The 17759-nt window shown below is 41.6% G+C and overlaps 2 protein-coding genes and 1 non-coding gene across 3 annotated transcripts; 2 read left to right on the forward strand and 1 right to left on the reverse strand.

Annotated features, from left to right (window-relative positions):
* Positions 1–613: 613 nt before the first annotated feature.
* TRMT2A (tRNA methyltransferase 2 homolog A) lies at positions 614–7654 on the reverse strand. Its single transcript, XM_059863552.1, has 11 exons — positions 6680–7654; positions 5867–5975; positions 5195–5376; positions 4239–4353; positions 3860–3975; positions 3185–3296; positions 2603–2725; positions 2236–2311; positions 1632–1748; positions 1320–1416; positions 614–991 (listed from the first exon to the last, which is right to left on the reverse strand). Exons 1-11 carry the CDS (start codon positions 7258–7260, stop codon positions 706–708), a joined length of 1914 nt encoding a protein of 637 aa, XP_059719535.1. The 5' UTR covers positions 7261–7654; the 3' UTR covers positions 614–705.
* Positions 7655–7712: 58 nt separating this feature from the next.
* RANBP1 (RAN binding protein 1) lies at positions 7713–17506 on the forward strand. The gene is made up of 6 exons (XM_059863554.1): positions 7713–7853; positions 9620–9756; positions 10764–10921; positions 12634–12762; positions 14670–14735; positions 15602–17506. Exons 1-6 carry the CDS (start codon positions 7839–7841, stop codon positions 15724–15726), a joined length of 630 nt encoding a protein of 209 aa, XP_059719537.1. The 5' UTR covers positions 7713–7838; the 3' UTR covers positions 15727–17506.
* Positions 14815–14946, forward strand: LOC132336469 (small nucleolar RNA SNORA77). Its single transcript, XR_009488870.1, has one exon. It is a non-coding gene; the product is annotated as a small nucleolar RNA SNORA77 (small nucleolar RNA).
* Positions 17507–17759: the final 253 nt, after the last annotated feature.

Here is a 17759-nt window from a genome sequence, read left to right on the forward strand (position 1 = left end):
CAGTTCAGTTCTGGCTGTCAGTTTTCAGTGGTGAGGGCCTGCCTTGAGCAAAGTCCTCTCAGCTTTAGCAGCAGGGTGTAGGAACTTTACAGCCTTTATTGTCTTGTCAGTGATGCTACAGTCTGAGAGTAGGACTGACTTCAACTTGGAAAGTGCAGCATTTTTCTTAGACCGAGTTTGTTACTTCCTAATATTTAGCAAGTAAATTATTTATGAAAGGGTTAATCTTAACTTGCATACTGAAAAAACACGGCACAGTTTTGAAAGGGGGTCAGAGTGATGAAGTACTGACAGGTAAGTCCAGGTCCCTGTAGCAAGATGATCTGCTCTGGGAATTATGGGTGTCTGTATACAAATATATGTATGTATCTAGGCAGGAAGAGAAAAGCAGGATTTGGGCTAATTTTAACATCCTGTCCCTGGAAGTGTTCAAGACCAGGCTGGATGGGGCTCTGAACAACCTGGTTAGTAGAAGGTGTCCCTGCTCATGGCAGAGGGCTGCTAATGAGATGATCATTAATGTCCCTTACAACACAAACCCTTCTGGGAATCAATGATAATGAAACTTAATTCAAATTAGGATGATGAAATAAGTTGGAAGCCTTGCAATTACTCTGTTGTACAGAGATTTATTACCTGGATGTTACAGAAGTGATCTTACTGATGCACTTGAAAAGCAAAAGTTTCTGTGAAGTCTCTCAGGAGTTAAGGTGAGCCCCCTCCTGGACTGCAGTCCCCATGGCCAGCAGCTGCCTGGCTCCCCTCGCTGGCTGCTGGGCTGATGCCATCGGTGCCCTCGGTGCCACAGGCTGCTGCTGGGATCTCGCTGGCAGCAGGTGCTGCTGCTGCAGAGCTGCCATTGGCGTATTCCACCCTCTCAAAGAAGATCAGTAACTCACAGTGCCTGGTCTGAGGAAACAGATCCACAGCCATGGCTCTCACGGGCCGGAACGAGGCTCCTTTCACCCTGTTGGAAGGGGCCCGGCACAGGCTTGATGGGGAAGGGAAAGAAGAGCAGGGAGAAATGAATTCATGTTAGAACACTGCTCATGCCTGCTGCTCTTCTCAGAGAGGTTTTTCTTCCCCAAGCCTGTTCCATGATAGACTTATTCACTACCCCCAATAGTTGCATTATGACTTGTGTATTGGGCAGTACCATTCCAAGCCAGCTGCTGCAGCTCCCAGCTGTTCCTGGTGAGAGGTAAGCCTCAAGGAACATGGCTTGCAAATAAAAATTAGCAATGGTACCCCCTCCTCAAAAAACATTGTTTTCTTCTTACTACATTTAAGTAAGTCAATTTAATGCAAGAAACACTCACTCCACAAAGTTATTCATTGCAGCTCTGGGATTGCAGGAGACATAGATGAGCTTCTTCAGATGTTCAGCTCTTCTAAGGGCAAGAATTACCTTGGAATCTAGATGATCAAAACCACAACAGCTGTTGACTGCTTCTGTGTGCAGCAAGAGCCTCACAGAAAAATGCCAGGTTATACTCAGCGTGAACAAAACTGCTGCAATGCTGCTCCAAGCTATACCTGAAACCTCCACTGAGTTTATCCCAATGGTGTTTTCTTTGGCTTCCCACCCAACACCCATTAGGAGAACAGGCTTAAACCCCTGGGGAACTTACGCAGCCCTGCTCGTGGTGGATCTACAATCGTGATCAGGTTGTGGGGAGCTAAAACGTTCATCAGGGAAGGAACAATATCTTCTGCCTTCCCACAGTAAAATTCAATATTATTCAGTTCTGTAAGAAAAAGAAGAAATGTTACCTGTGTACTTGTCTAATCAAAGCATCTTTCAGTTCTTTACCTTGGATATTAAGTTTTGATGCCTCAGAAACTCCAAACTGTTTAGTCTACCCAGTGCCATTTAAACAATCACTGTGAGCTTCAGACCATTCAAACAACAGTAACTTGAGCATCTTCCACTATCTGGACTAAAGCAAAAGCCCACAAACACCAACTATGTTAATGCTTTCTTTAGGAGGGTAGCTAGCTGTGGTTTCATTTCATTTTTACACTGAAATAAATGGTTTACTTTTCAAGCTGTTCAACTGGAAAATGGATCTCATGGGCCAACAAGGTGTTTGTTTTCAAGAGGGATTAAGTGTTTAAACAGGACAAGATCACTATCAACAACATGTAATTCCAGGCTGCTTAGATAAGCTAAAGAACAACTGGCTGCAACTACTGCTTACCAAACAAAGGCTTCAGAATTTCAGCTTAACTCACCGTTAATCTGGGCATTTGCTTTGGCATCCTGCACAGCTTCCTGACAGAGCTCAATTCCAATTACCTTCTTCACTCTCTGTGGAATCAAAGGAAAAAGTTCCCTCTGTGGTCTGTATGTGTTAATTTAACCATTTTTCATAACATCAGCAATTAACAGGGACTTTCACTCCTACCTAGGCTGCTCAAAATAAGGGTGAGCTTTCATAATGATATGGTAAAGCAGCTGCACACAGCGGAATTACAAATTACTTCAAAAAATTAAGATCTAATCTGTTGCATTTCACATACTTTAGGTATTTTCTTCCCTTGCAGCCACAGTTAAAAACAGGTAAGAAGTAGTTTCTATCCAGGAAAAGAAATTGCCAACCTTTGCTAAAGAAATCCCAATGGTTCCTGTCCCACAACAGATGTCCAGCACAGTGCTCTCTTGGCTCAGTTGGGCCCACTCCCCAATGGCAGTGTACAACACTTCTGCAGCTTGTGTGTTCACCTGGGAAATTAAGTTTCCAATAGATCTACTTCTTCATAAACAGTAAATATGTTTTAATGAGTCTTAGTAAAGCATGTTTCCTTGTTTCTGATAAACAAATCATTATATGCTAAAACCACAAAGTGTTGAAAGGGCAGAACTAAGTTTTTGAAAAGCAAACAAAGATTAGTAATACAAGACTCTTGAACTGTATTTCTGCATGTTCAGTGTTACAAAAGGTTGCCATGAAACAGGAGGAAAATTATAATGAACTAGTAAATGAAAAAAGTTGTCTTCAATATGCTCCCATCAAGCTTACATTCACTGCTTTTACAGCCAAACATAACACTGCTATTTAATCATACCAAATATATAAAAGGTTACATTTCTAGGTATGTAACATCTTGTTCCACAGCATTAGTCAAGCTCCAGAGCATTCATGCAGATCCAGTTAAATGAGCAGCTTCACATCATCCTTACTTGAAAAAATGCATGAGGAGAAATTCTGAATTTTAGGCCAAGGAGTTCTTCATATATGTACTTATCACCAGCCACATGCTCCAAAGGCAAATCTTCTAGATTGGGAGATTTCCTGGGGGTAGGGGAGGAATGGAGAGACAAAATAGAGGGGGAATCAAAACCAAAAAAAGAAGACAAACATGATTGCTACAATCTTTACCAAAGCTGTAATCATCCTAAAAACTGCAGTGCTACATCCTAAGCAGCACCAGTTATCATCTGCTCTTGGAGACTCTCCTTGGCCATTAATGTCTCAGAGTGTGCAAGGACCTCCACCATCTCTAGATGAAGATGGTGTCAGCCTTGTGCTCCATGCAGGATGGGGAGATTGAAAAATTCACATAAATAGGGAAGAAAGGCAGAAGTTACTTGATAACAACAAACATTCATCTACTGCAGTAAACACTTCTATAGCTTGACAGCCAGCAATGGCCAGTGGGTTCACTCACTGAAACTCTTGCTGCCTTTATCCAGAGAATGGGAAATTTCAGGAGTCTCTTGTAGTAAAGGTGAGTAACTTAAATTAGTAACAACTGCTGCTACTTCTACGAAGTAGACAAACAATGCTATGAAATTTGCAAACATCAAAAATCCAGACACCACCAAAATCCCCCAAAGCAAAGTCAACTTGCTCACCTCTGTCCTTCCTCCACAAAGTACAGGGAAGTAACACCACTGCTCTTTCCCATCCCTTCTGTGAAGTATTTTGCCAGAGAGATTTTCAGGTCAGCTAGCTCTTCTTTACTCAATTTCTAAAGTTTTCAAGTGACAGAAGGGAGAATAATCATTTTAGTGACTTCAAGATATAATTTAGTGTATGTTTTACATAAGAATAGTACTTGTTCATTTCCATGCATCACATTAGTCTAAATAGAATTAGAGCAATGTAGCAAGTTAAACCACACCAAGTAATTCTTCTATTTCTGTTTTGCATGCACAATTCATAAATATAATAAATAATAAAAGTAATTCTAAAGCTGAGCCTGGGCTGCCCATCACCCATCAGGTGAAATACCTGAGGATTGAAGTAAGCAATGGCCATGATGTGGCCGTGGCGGCTGGTGCGGACCGTGAGCTGCTTCCAGTGCCCTTCGTAGGTTTCGGGGCTGTACACCGAGTAAGGAGTTGACCTGCAACGTGCAGAAGCTCGGTCACTTACACAGAGAATTCTTTATTTGTGTAACATTAAACAGTTCATTGAATCAAACCAAGTGATGGGAAAAAATGCCACGTACAAAAAGAGGATACAGCGATTGGTCAAACAAAGAATGACTTCCAACTAAGAAAGACTGATGGGTAGTATCTCCTAAAGCCAAATGACCTGTCCCTCCTTCACACAATCCTCTTGCCCGTTTTAACCCATGCAAAATTACAGAGGTAAGAGGCAGCTTCTCACTGCATTCAGAGAATGCCATAACTTTTTATAATGCTTTCATTAGCTTCTCTGCTTCACACCAAGTTCAAATCTTCCATCTTCATGATTCTTCTGAGGTTCTGTTTTTGTGCATTTAACTGCCTTCTAAAGAATGCATCCCTTTTTCTAAAAAAGTACTCCTATTAAAATGTGCAACTTTTGGTTTATTCCTTTCCATAGGATGATTCTTCTCATCCAAGAAAACAACGGACCTTGGTTAATTAATTCCTCCTTTCAGAAGTGTTTTTCTGAGTGCCTCTTTACAGTTAGTGGAAGAAGCTCCTGAGTAACACACACTTTTACTGCAGACTTACACATCCCTTTGCTTGCAATGAAGCTGTGTTCAGCTGGTACCTGACCCCACCTCTGAGCAGCTGAGCAGGAGCAAGGGCAAAACTCCCCACGATGCAGGCACAAGGCAGAAACAAAGAACTGCTAAAATATGAGACTGGTATATCTTAGATCTCAAAGCTCAGAACAAACACTAATTAAACTTAGAAATATTTTGGATTAAAATATCAAAACCTTTATGGATAACTCATTTTACTTATGCTCACCTTATGTAGTCTTGGAAAGCTTTTACTACTTTTTTGGCAATAGCAGGAATGTGAATAGTATCAAATGGCTCCACTACAGCACATGTACCACCCTTATATTTGCCAAGACGACAACCCACAGTTTTGTCTTCTTGATTTACACCAATCCCAATCAAGAACTCACATTTGTTGCGATATTCAGTCTAGATTTAAAATAAAGTTATGTAAGATATTTACACAGCATTTATTTGTACATGCCAAGTTTCTCCTGAAAAAAAATCCCATGTGGTTAAATGCATTTGAAAATGGACATAGGACATTTAGCTCATATGGACAATACTGATGGATTTTGATGTGTGTGAACTAACAGTAATAATGAAAAGGTATTAGTAAATCTTGTTATTTAATAAGCAAAATATTGCCTCTGTTGAGGAATGTATTAGCTTACAACACAGGCTTACAAAGACAGCATATTAATTTTAAATTCATTATATTCTCCAGTTATCAATTTTTCAGCTTCCTGTTAATATTTCCACACAGTATTTACATGAAAGACAACAACATCTAAAATTCATCATTTATTGCAAGACTAAGTCAAATACTCAGTTTGTCCAGTGTCTTCTCAAGACCAAATAATGAACATAACCCTCTGTTCATTAACCCTGTTCCACACTTTACCTGAGATTACATTACCTGCAAGGGTGATGCTTTCACTCCCTCCACTGGGCAACATAATTTATTAAACTTCTGCTTCTGCAGGAACAACCAGGGTAATAAAGCTCTGTTGTTATTTCCTATTTCCCTGCCCAAATCAGAAACAAAAAACGTAAAGCATACATTTAGAAATATTGAGGTCAAGAGTTGCACAAGACTTCTTTTCTGTATAGGGCACAAAAAAGAACCAGACTATCACATGGAAGAGTGTTTCTTCCGGATTTTTTTAACAGGCAAACCCTCTCCAACTTTGTAAGAGCTGTGACCTGAAAAAGTAAGGGTTAAATGTACTGGTTACATTATGGTTAAGTACTGGATTTATCAATGTACCCATGCATGATAATTAATACCAGCTTTGTCGATAGCAAGAGACAGAAGTGATACTTTGATCTTCAAAGACCAGGCATAAAATTTTGAGGGGATTTTAAAAGATAAAATCCTAGTAGTAATTTGCCATCTCTACAGACTGATTCTCTCTCACACCATGTGACAAAGCCATTTTTTTACAGGCACAAACACCCTTCTGCTTATGGAACTAGAGACTTTAAAACCAATGCCCCTTCACTATGCAATCTTTTGAAGGTGACCAAGAATATCAATAGCTAGTTTTGTCAGATGGAACAGCTTTTAAGCTGTAGCATCGCAGATCATCTTGTAATTACTTTGACAGGAGATCCGAGTTTTGCCCTACCTCTAACTCACTTCAGTTTAGAGGTATCAATTGGTGTGAATTTAGCTATATCCCATCACAAGGCCAAGTCTTGTACACATTACGTTACAAACAGGAATTACTTTGTCAGCTTCTGCAGCACTTGCTCGCACTCCTGCTTCTTCTGAGCCAGCTGCGCCTCGTAGGGCACGTTCCACAGCGGGGTCACCACATCCGCGATCCGCTTGCTCAGGGGCTCCTCTCCGCAGGGAGCCGGACGCTTCGTCTCTCCCTGCTCCGAATCCTCTTCTTGCTTCCTCTTCTTGGCGATGGGATCTGCCTTGGGCTTGGCCAGGCGCACGCTGAGGTGGCGGCTCTTCCAGAGCGCGCCGTGCAGCACCCGCATGGCCTTGTCCCGCTCCTCCTCGCTCTTGAACGTCACGAAGGCGAACGTCTGCTTCCCGAAGAGTTTTATCTTGTGAGGGCTGAGCCCGTACTTGGCAAGGAACTTTTTTACATCATTAAACCCAATGTATTTGGGCAGGTTCTGAATTTCTACTTTGTAAATCTCGGAGGTGAACAAGTCTCCCTTAATGTATCTGTATACGTCGGGGCTCTCCGCGGGGTCTTCCCCGGCCTGGCTGTCCGGCTCAGTCCCATCTCCATCCTCCGCCACAGGAGCCGTGTCGCGGTCGGGGTCGCAGCGCTCGCCTTCCTCCGCCATGGTCCCGCCACCCCCTCAGCCACCCCGCGCACCTCCCGAGGCGGGGCTGTAGCCTCACGGACGGGCCGCTTGCGATGAGAATGACGGCAGAGGAACGATCTGGTTGTTTTTTAAGCGCTGCCCCTCAGCGCTGCCGCTCCTCGCGCCCGAAAGCACCCGCGGCCCTTAAACACATTAAAAGCAGCAGCTCACACATCACCCCTTCCCTCACGCAGGCGCCATCTTGGGCCGGGACGCGGGCGGTCGCCGCCATGGCGCGGGGGGTGATGGGAAAAGCGCCTGGGAAACGGGACAACAAAAACGCTTCTCGGGGGGCGGAGGGGCCGCGCCGGCGGTCGGTACCGGCGGTCGGTGACAGGGCCGGTATCGGGGCCGGTTCCAAAGATCCATGGGGGGATGAGTGTGACGGGACCGGGGCGGGCGCTGCTCTGCCCGCGCCGGGGGCGGGGCGCGGGGCTGAAGGGGAGCGGGCGTTTCCCATCGAGCCTTGCGGCGGCGCGGCGCGGGCTGCGGGAATGAGGTAAAGGCGGGCGGGGCGCGCGGCAGGAAGCGGCGAGCGGAGCGCGGCGACCGGGCCCATGGCGGACACGGCGGTGAGGGGCGGCCGCGGGCCGGCGGCTGGGCCGGGAACAGCGCGGGGGCGAGGGCGGCACCGAGGGCCGGGGTGGGAGAGTAACGGAAACAGGTGGGGCCCGGGCGGGGGGAGCCGAGGTCGGGCAGGGCCCGGGGGGGACGGACGCTGGGCCTTGCTGGGGGCTGGAGTGGCGGCGCCCGCTGGGCCTGGAATTTGTGGCCGCTCCGGGCACGTGTGGCCGCTCGGCCCGGCCCCTGCACCCGCCTTGGCCGTTCCCCGGCATGAGGGAGCCCGGGCGACCCGGGATCTTTCGGCTAGTCCTTCTCCCCGTTTTCCTCCTTTCTTCTCCTCCTCTTCCCGCCCCTCCCCCGGGCCGCTGGCCGGACCCCTCGTGCTGCACCAGTTGCTCACGTGCTTTCTATCGCGGCTGGGCGGGATCGTGTCGTGATAACGGGATCCACGTTCTCGCGTGTGGCTGCTGTGAATTGTGCATTTCTGATGGTCTGTGTAATTATTTGCTCAGGCGCAGAACGCGTGATGAATTACCCTGCGGGATGTGCTGCTTGCACACATGGATACAATGTATAAAAGTTTGGCTAACATTTCCTTTTTTTTTTTTTTTGAAACAGATGTGATGTAATTCCTTTCTCACTTTTTTGCTGGAACGCTGTTTATATAAAATTAGCGATAGCTTGTGTGACGTTGTTGATACAACTAGATTTTATTTTGCACCATTTTTACCTAATTTTCCCTTGCCCCTCTCTTTTTTCTCTTGCTTACTATTTAGTAAAAATAGACTGCTTATTTGTGTTGCTTTATGCACACGTGGTGTATATCTACTCTGTAAAGGACATTGTGACTAGAGCCTGTAAGAGTGGACTCTTCCATTTGTAGAGTAAAAATATTATTTAAATGTCTTGTATGTGTAGACTGTCTTTCCTTTCTGCTGCTTCAGCAACAGAAAAAAAACCCCAAACACAAATCAGTTTTCTAGACCTGAGATAGCTGTTCTGTGGCTTTGTTAAACTTGCATATGAATCTCCCTCCTAGGCTTGTGGGCTGAGTGCTTCTTAGCAGTCCATATGTATGAAGTACTAGAGATGTTTATCATTTACCTACTAGTCATGGTAGTAAAAACCATTCTTAAGCTTAATGAATGCTCTGACAGATTCCTAAACAGCTTAAATAGGAAGTATTATTTCGGCCATTTAGCTGTAACCCAAAGCTCCTTGAGGAATCTTAAAGCAAGAAATCTAAATTATTTTATGACCATTACAGCTGTGCCTCAAAGTATCTTTGGTTGTGTTGACTGTAGGTGATTCTAATACATAAGACAGAATGATGAACTCGGGATGCAGCGTGTCCCTTAAGCTGGGTTAGGTGGATGTCGTGTGGGTTTTTTTCTCGTTTTCCCATTAACAACAGGTCATTAGGCACTAAGAAATAGTAGGGTGTTAGTAGCACAAAACACATTACATAGGAAAAACTGTTGATGAAATTATTTTTCCATAACCCAGAGCTATTACTCCAAGGCCAAGGCTGTGCACAATTCATGAGTGGTAGGATTAAAACACCTAGCACTGCATGAGCACTTTTTTGTTTCTTAGTGTGCCTGTATGTTGACTTGGAAGTCATTTGTTTCAGGTAGAATCATATTTCTTTACTTTTATGGCATATTACAGTTATTAGGATCTAATTGCTGAAAATCATAAATATTTTAAAGGCAGATATAAGTACTTCAGTTGGGGTGCATAGCAAGTTTGTGTTTTCTTTTTTTCTCCTCAGGAAGCACACGAGGAGCATGATACGTCTACTGAAAATGCAGATGACTCTAACCATGATCCTCAGTTTGAGCCCATAGTTTCCCTTCCAGAGCAAGAAATAAAAACTCTGGAGGAGGATGAGGAAGAGCTGTTTAAGATGTGAGTAGAATGCTTTTCACTATTATCTGAAGGTTCATTAGGCTTAAATTTGACAGTGTTTATAAAAACTGCAGAACTTGCAGCAATCTCTGTACGAAGGCTGACTTGGTTGGTCTGCACTGTGATGGCAGAGATTGAGGGGGGGTCATTGATGTTGCCCCAAGTAAATGAAGTCTGGAACCATAGAAGGGAGCTGATAATGTGACTCTGGCTTTAGCATTGTTTGGATAAAAGAAGACAGCAACTTAAATAATAATTATTGAAATTGTGATCACAGAAGGTGAAACCAGTGTCTTGGGAGGAAGGAAATGAGATGTATGTGGTGGTGCTGCCATGCATCCCTGGGTAAAGGGTGATGTACAAGATACTGAAATAATAAAAGCAACAGCTGCAGTACTGGGGCATTTGTGGCAGTTCCTGCTTGTTGTCTTCAACACAGTTTATCTGTAGATTATGCTTATTGTCAAATCAGGATGGCTTGATCTGCCTGAAGAAAAATGTAGCCTAAAGGCTTAAGAAGCATTTTGAATTTGATCCCTGATGTGCTGGCTTGAAACAGGTTTTAAAAATAATACTTTTGCTTAATCACAGAATGGTTTTGCTCATCTGGAAGAGAGATTTCAGTTCTCCTTGTACAGATTCTGGTAGTAGCTAAAGTGATGGTCAGTTTCAGACAGGTAGTGTGGGGAACTCTGGCTATAGAAAAACCTGTTAATTAGCTACCTGAATTTAAAGGATTGCCTATACCTAATATGTATATGTATACCCTAAGAGTGTTCAGAAGCTGTTGAATTTTAGTACAATTATTACATAATTCCTAATCTTTTATTATTCAATTTTAATTTATCATATCAGTTTCCGAATGTGAATATTGAAGCAGAGCAGGGGATCTTATTAAAGGAATTGTTTCCTTCTTGTGTGTGGTGTGGCTTTTAAAAAGAACTGTGCCCTTTGGTCAGGTGTGGTATTTTAATACATGCAGCTAATTAAATTTTCTGTTCTCCAAGGCGAGCAAAGCTCTTCCGGTTTGCATCTGAGAACGACCTTCCAGAATGGAAAGAACGAGGAACTGGTGATGTGAAACTCCTGAAACACAAGGAGAAGGGAACCATTCGCCTCCTCATGAGGAGGGATAAAACCCTAAAAATCTGTGCAAACCATTACAGTATGTTATACGTCTCTATACTTATTCTTGATTTTAACAATAAGCTTGCAGAATTTAAGTATTGTTGTTTCTTGCTCTTCATACAAGGCTTCAGGCGTCAAAAACCATGAGGAGTTATTTTTATTAATGGAAGGAAGCTGGAGGTTTTTTTCTTTAAGAGTCTGATAGTGCTGTAAGACTAACAAAAGTCACTCTAAAATTTAACTGTGATAAATGGGCATTATGTGATTGTTTCCAGTGTGTGTGTGTGCTTTATTTGAATGATTAATAAAGTGTAGAACATGTAGGCCTTAATACTGCTTGAAATACAGCTAAGAATTTAATGTATGCTGGCTTGCTTTTGTAAAAGAGGGAGAAGAACCATGATGTAATAATTTACTACTTTGAGCTAAATGTCTGAATTTCCAAAACCAATCCTTAACCATCAGAAGACAGATACTGAGGTGCTAAGCAAATCTGAGTCTGCCTTTCTCTGCTTGTGAAATAAACTGATAGGAATGTGTTATATTGGGCTGACTCATTCAAAAAAGCATCCTCTTTGAATTAAAAAAAATGCCATTAAAGAGCAAGACAGACTTGAAAGTCAGCACAGCTTGCAACAAGTAGACCAGTTTGTGATACTTTGCTTGCTTTGCTGATACTCAGATTTTTTTATGAGAAATCTATAGTGTTCTGTGGAGTTAAAATTCATTTCAATAATTTGAAATAAGAAATAGCTTAATGCAAACCTCAATAATGCCACCAACCAGCAGGAATAAACCTTTTGTTTAGGGAAATAAATGTTGCACATAGGAAAACAGAATTAATGAATTTACAGTATTCATGTCAGAAGTTGTTTAGTTTTTTTTTGCCTGGAAAAGCTGCTCTCCATATAGATTTGTTTATTGAATTTTTGCTGACTCACAGTCAGACAAAAGAACTCTCTTCATTTTTGCAAAGCATTAAATGGAGCGAAATGTATTTTGATCTCTAGATGTTAAAAATGCAGGGAAGGGAGTAGACTCTTCAGATTTTCCTGAACTAGACAGGGCCCAAAAGAAAAAAAAAGCCCTGCTTAGACTTTGCATGTCTGTAATGTAAAAAGTCTTAAGGTACTGTGGGAAGTAACATTTCAACTTCTCCAGTCAGTCAGGTGAGGTAATTGTAGTGTCTTGGAGGGACAGGGCCCCATTTACTGGGAGGGAACAAATAGATTGACAAGACAGTGTGTACACTTTGCAGCACCACAGAATTCTGTAATATCTTGTAGTACAGCTTTAAACTGATGGGACAGGTAATTAACCTGATGATTTATTGAAGGGAAAATGCTTTTTAAAATTAATTTTGGTAGTTTTGGTGTGCAGAAAAAGAATGAGTGTTGTTTGTCTGTCTGGGTGCCTTTTCCTTCTAAATCATTTTCTGTACTGCAGGGCTGTGCTCAGTGACTGCATCTCTTAGTATCACAGTCATCTGTTTTAAGCAAAAATTGAATCCAACTCTTTTTCCTAACATTAGTGAATCCAGCATCCTCTCACACAGTAATGGCTTTGCATAATTTTGACAATGTAAGGAAAAATATATATGAGCACCACTGTCTTGTATTCATCCCTCAGTAATTCTGCGTCAAGTGCTTTATGTAACCATCACAGTCCATTTTCACTGAGATTTACAGAGGCTGGTGTGGAAAACATTTGCTATTGTGCTCTGTACATCTTTTAATGCTTTCCTTTCAGTCACACCCTTAATGGAGCTGAAGCCCAACGCTGGGAGCGACAGGGCGTGGGTCTGGAACACACATGCTGACTTTGCAGATGAAAGCCCCAAGCCCGAACTTCTGGCAATCCGATTTCTAAATGCAGAGAGTGAGTGGCACTGGCACTGAACTTACACTGATTGTAAACTGTTATGTTACCCTGCTTGTCTAAATGCTGCTCTAAACCATTGTTGGAGATGTGCTGTATTTCACCCCTGCATGGTACTGTTAGCTAATTAATTCTTTATCTGAGAGAAGTCTGTTAATCACTTAACCATATCTGTTGACAAACAGTGTAGTAATTAGGTCTGCAGTAATATTTGTACAGTTTCTGCCCTAGGCACTTACTTACATTTCATGTAAGTGCTGTGCCAATTAGAATAAAACTACAGGCAGTTACGAGACTCACAGCTTACTGTCATGTAATTCGGGTGCTCAGTTGTAGTTAAGATTAGATTTTTGCATTAGAAACAAGGAAATCCTGATATTTCTGGTCCATCTGCATTAGCAGAATATCCAGGTTGGTTTTTCTTTTTTTAATGAAGTATGTGGTATCTTCTTTGTTTTGATTAAATGGAACCCTCAGTGAAAAGTGCAAGTCATACCCATCATACTAGTTGGTGGGTTTTTCTGGAGTGACTCCACTGAGTACCAGAAAAGGAACTCTAATAATGGATCACCCACTATTGAATCCAATAAGTGTTTGGAGGCAGAGGGGGTTTATGTTGTGTTGTTTTGTTGTTGGGTTGTTTTTTTGTTTTTTTTTTTCCCTAAAGGAGCAAAATGAAAAAGTTTTGCATTTCTTGCTTTAAATTTGCCACACAAGTTTAGTGTGGTAGCCTCCTTTTCTCCTTACATACTAGATGAATCATAAAGTGGTTGAATATTTTAAAGCTTGATTGATTGGGCTACATCAGGAAAGAACTTAGTATATCTTGCCTTTTTCCTTGGCCTCAAGTCTCCAATGTCATTTTTATTTAGCCAAATAAACCTTTCTGGTCCACCTGCTTAGTGCTTGCTTCATGATCAAGTAGGAAGTGAGGGGGCAACTATTTGCTAATCTCTGAAAAGTCTTACCCTCTTTCTGGTCGAGGCTGTTCAGTTTATTGAATGGTCTGTCTTGAGGGAGTAGTCCTTTCTTCCTGTTTGCCCTTTGCAGTACTGACTAAGCAGATGACAGGTGAACAGACCTAAGTTTGTCTTTCAGGTGTCTCTCCTGTTTGAGATGCTGGAAAAGGAATCGATACACTTCCTGGACTAGTTATTAAGTGCCTTCAGAATTCCTGTGGGGCAACAGTGACCTCCTGTGGTCAGCCAGACCAGCCTGGGATGCCAGGCTAGGACTGCCTTGGTCATTGTGGTGGCAGGAAGCTCATTGCCCAGTCCCTTATTGCTGGTATTACTTGTGTAGAGACATTATTGGAATTTGATCAGCTGCTTGGCATGGTTGTTGAATCAAGTGGTGGCTTAGACCAGAAGGTAATGAAGATTATGCATTGCTGACGCTTGCAGTGAGGTGTAGCCCTCAGGTACAGAGTCTGCATGCTGTGCTGGTGAAACAGGCATTATCTTCCTTTGCTGATGCTAAGACCCCCCAGTTATGGTCAGGTTGTGGAAGACTCTTCAAGTGTAGCTGGCAAGGATAGCAGTTCAAAGCTAATCTTCAAACTTTTGCATGTAGTTGTATTAGCAGTCTCTGACATCATATTCCTATTCCTTTAGGCTGCAGCCAGCTGGGAGTTGCAATAACTACAAAACAGCTCCTGCTGGCATTACGTTTTGAATATTTTGCAAAATAAACTGCTTTAGTAACTTGCTGAAGAAGATGAATTGCTTTTGCACAAAGATGTGATTGAAGAATTTTGCATCTTGTATGATTTACTAGATTACTTCATAAGTCCCTACAAATTTTGTTTACACAAAGCTTCCCCAGGGTATCTTTCTTCAAGATTAGAAGTATTCAATGTTGTGAGGCAGGAGAAGTAATGAAAAAATATTTTATCTTCACTGAAACAGATGCACAGAAATTCAAGGCAAAATTTGAAGAATGCAGGAATGAAGTAGGCAAGACAGCAAAGAAAGGTAAGGTAGTCTCAGTGTACTTGGTGCCACATTTCTGAGCTGTGTGAGTGGTTCTGGTACCCTGGAGTGTTGTGTTCCAGCAGACTCACTCTGTGCTGAACTGCAGCCTTCAGTTCAGGTGCTTTTCTGTCTGCGAGAGTAAGAGCTCACAGGAGTGACCATGGCCTTCTTTCCTGTGGAAGGCTGTTACTGTTGCTGTTGGGACATGGCTGCTTTGGAATGGCTGTCAAGGAAATATTTATGGCTTATAGTAAACAAATGAGCTGTGAACACTGCAACCACAGTGCTCTTTCTTCCTTCCAGGTCCCTTTCCCAAATTTTGCAAATGTATAATCATGCAAGTATAATATTTAATGTTTGTCATAGTTCTTAGTGTGTGTGAGGTTGTTCACAAGTCTCTAATAGATTATTGCACCTCCCTTTAGAATTGCCTTTGTGATGAGGTATGTCACCATGTAAATAAAATAAACATTTCTATCTTAAGTACAGACTACCAATGATCTGCAGTCAGTATTCTTCAAGATATTTAGATTGGAGTTTTCCAGTCATAGGAATTCCTATGCCCCAATTTCAAACTGGGGAACTTGACTTTGGTTTTTTTGGTTAAGATGCCAAGAAACTAAGGGCTTGTCTGGATACTTTATTGGTAGCAGCACAGCTGGCCAGATGCTACACGTTCCTCAGTCCCTGTGATTAAGCCCTTGTGTAGTGATTAATGTATGTGACTGGTGTTTCTTGAAATCTGACATCTGAAGTAATTACCAGAGGAAAAGAAATGGAATGAGTCACTTCAGTGGTCAGTGAAGAATATTTTTGGCCAATCCATTACTGCTTGTATGTAATACTTGTCCTAACCAATCTTTTAGCAGGCACAGACAAAAATGATAGTGCTGATAAAGTTGCTGAAAAACTAGAAGAGCTTTCTGTAAAGGAAGAGAGCAAAGAATCTGAGAAGAAAGAGACCAAGGAAAAAACTGAAGAAAAGCAATAAATTCATCCTGGGCCTTGCAGTTTTTCCTTTACTTTTTTCTTTTTTTCTTTTTTTTTCCTTTTTTTTTTTTTTTTTTTTTTGTTTGGTTATTTTTTTAATTTTTACAAGGGACTTTATATGGAACTGCATTCAACATTCACATTGTTTTTTCTAGGCTTTTGCCCTTTGGAAGGTGTCTTCAGAAAAATTCATTCCCCAGTCATGAAAATGTACTGTGCTAACTTTCTTTTCCATAGTGGAAACACTTATTTACAGTCATCCAAAAGAGTGAATAAAACAAACTTGAAAACAGCATCAGGGGACAGAACTGAGTTTTCTGTATACTGTAAAGGCTTATGAATACACTTGTTTAACTGAGCTGCATATCATCATTCCTGTGGATTAAGTAGGTTAATAGACTTTGTCAGCAGGGAAGATTAGGATTGCATTTGTGCTTCTTATATGGCTTCTAAATTGTAATCTAACAGACCTTTCACACCTATTGCTGTGTGTACCTGAGCAGGGAATGTGCCTGTGCTTCTTGAAATGCAGCAGACTTCTGGAATTAGGCAATAAGAGAATTCCTGGCACACTGCTGCTGCTGATCCATCAGATGGTGAAAATAAAGGTGGGGGACAAAATTTCTTGTGTCAGATTTGAGAGAAGCATTTTCTTCTCACAAAATGAAATCTGTGCTTTCCCAGCCTGCCCCAAATTTTAATATTAGGAAGGTTTGGTTCTAGCAGAAAGCTCCTGCTGTTGTCCCAGATCTTCCATGGTGCTGCTTGCTGACTGAAGGCAGCTGCAGCAGCCTGTTATGCTGAGGTGTGTGCAAAGGAATCTGAGCTGTTTGAGTATCTTCCTGTGAGAATCCCCTTGCCAGTATATTGTTGTAGTCTCAAGAATGTATAGGTCTAAAATGTGTAAGCTTTTTTCCCAGGGCTTTGGAGCTCGTGTTTTTACAAACTGGAGGAGTTTTGAACTTCTCAGATGTTTGGTAGGGAGGCTGTCCTTGGAGAGCAGCAGGCTGGAATTCACTTTGGAACGGTTAATTATGATGCACATGCTTGAGGGACACCCTCCTTGCCAGAATGGGCAAATTGGTCAAATCTCTTCCCAGCAAATGTTTTTTGTTTGTCCAATTTCAAATTAGTGCTAGAGAGTAAGAAAATAAACTATAGTAAGCAATAAAATCAACACAATTAAGTCTGGTAGATAAATTGAATTTTGTTGTTAAACACTAATACAAGGATTGTGTTAGGAATAGAGATGAAATTTTATAATAGTTTCCAAAATAATTGAGAACTGGACAAAACTTGCTAAACTGAATGATGTTAACATGGGATAGCAAGACCTTTTTGTCTTCATAAAGAGGCTTTTAACTCAGATTCTGCAGTCTACCTAAGGAAAATATATTTTTTAAAAATAAATCATGTCTTTCTTCTTAGCACTGCCTTTTGATGCTACAGTGCATGAGTCTTAAATCTGGAACTGTAATTAAGGTACTCACTTCATTCAAACAAAAGAATTCCTTTGGTGTTTTGCACGTTCCCCTTCAACTACAGCAGATATCAAAAGTCTGTTAATTAACAAAGATGGTTGAAAGGCAAAATAAAATGCTCTTTGGTGTTTCTGGTTTGGAAGTAACAAGACAAAGCTATTTTGAAGTATTTAACATTTGAATGTAAAAGCCAAATCTTTTATCCATGAATCACTGTAAATGATCTGATAATGTCAAACTGTGTCTAAATTGATAGAAATGACTTAAAAATTTCAAAATAAACTTAAATTTTCATTTAAAGGATTCGCTTTTTATTTTGAGAACTCTTACTGGGAATGCATTTTAGTGTGCAGGGGTGAAGGGATGAAGGCAGCAACATGGGTGAGTTGCATTTCACTGTGAAACATTGTACAAAAGGGAGGGGGCAGCACCTGAATGATTTAAATTGTCTTTATATTAGTTATTGATGACTCCTGCTTAATGTTATTACCATCTCTTCAGCATGCTTAAATGACTTCAAGACATTTCCATTCTTGTTTAGGTTAACTGATCT

This window comes from Haemorhous mexicanus, chromosome 19, assembly GCF_027477595.1.
Source record: "Haemorhous mexicanus isolate bHaeMex1 chromosome 19, bHaeMex1.pri, whole genome shotgun sequence".
In the NCBI taxonomy this organism is placed as follows: domain Eukaryota; kingdom Metazoa; phylum Chordata; class Aves; order Passeriformes; family Fringillidae; genus Haemorhous; species Haemorhous mexicanus.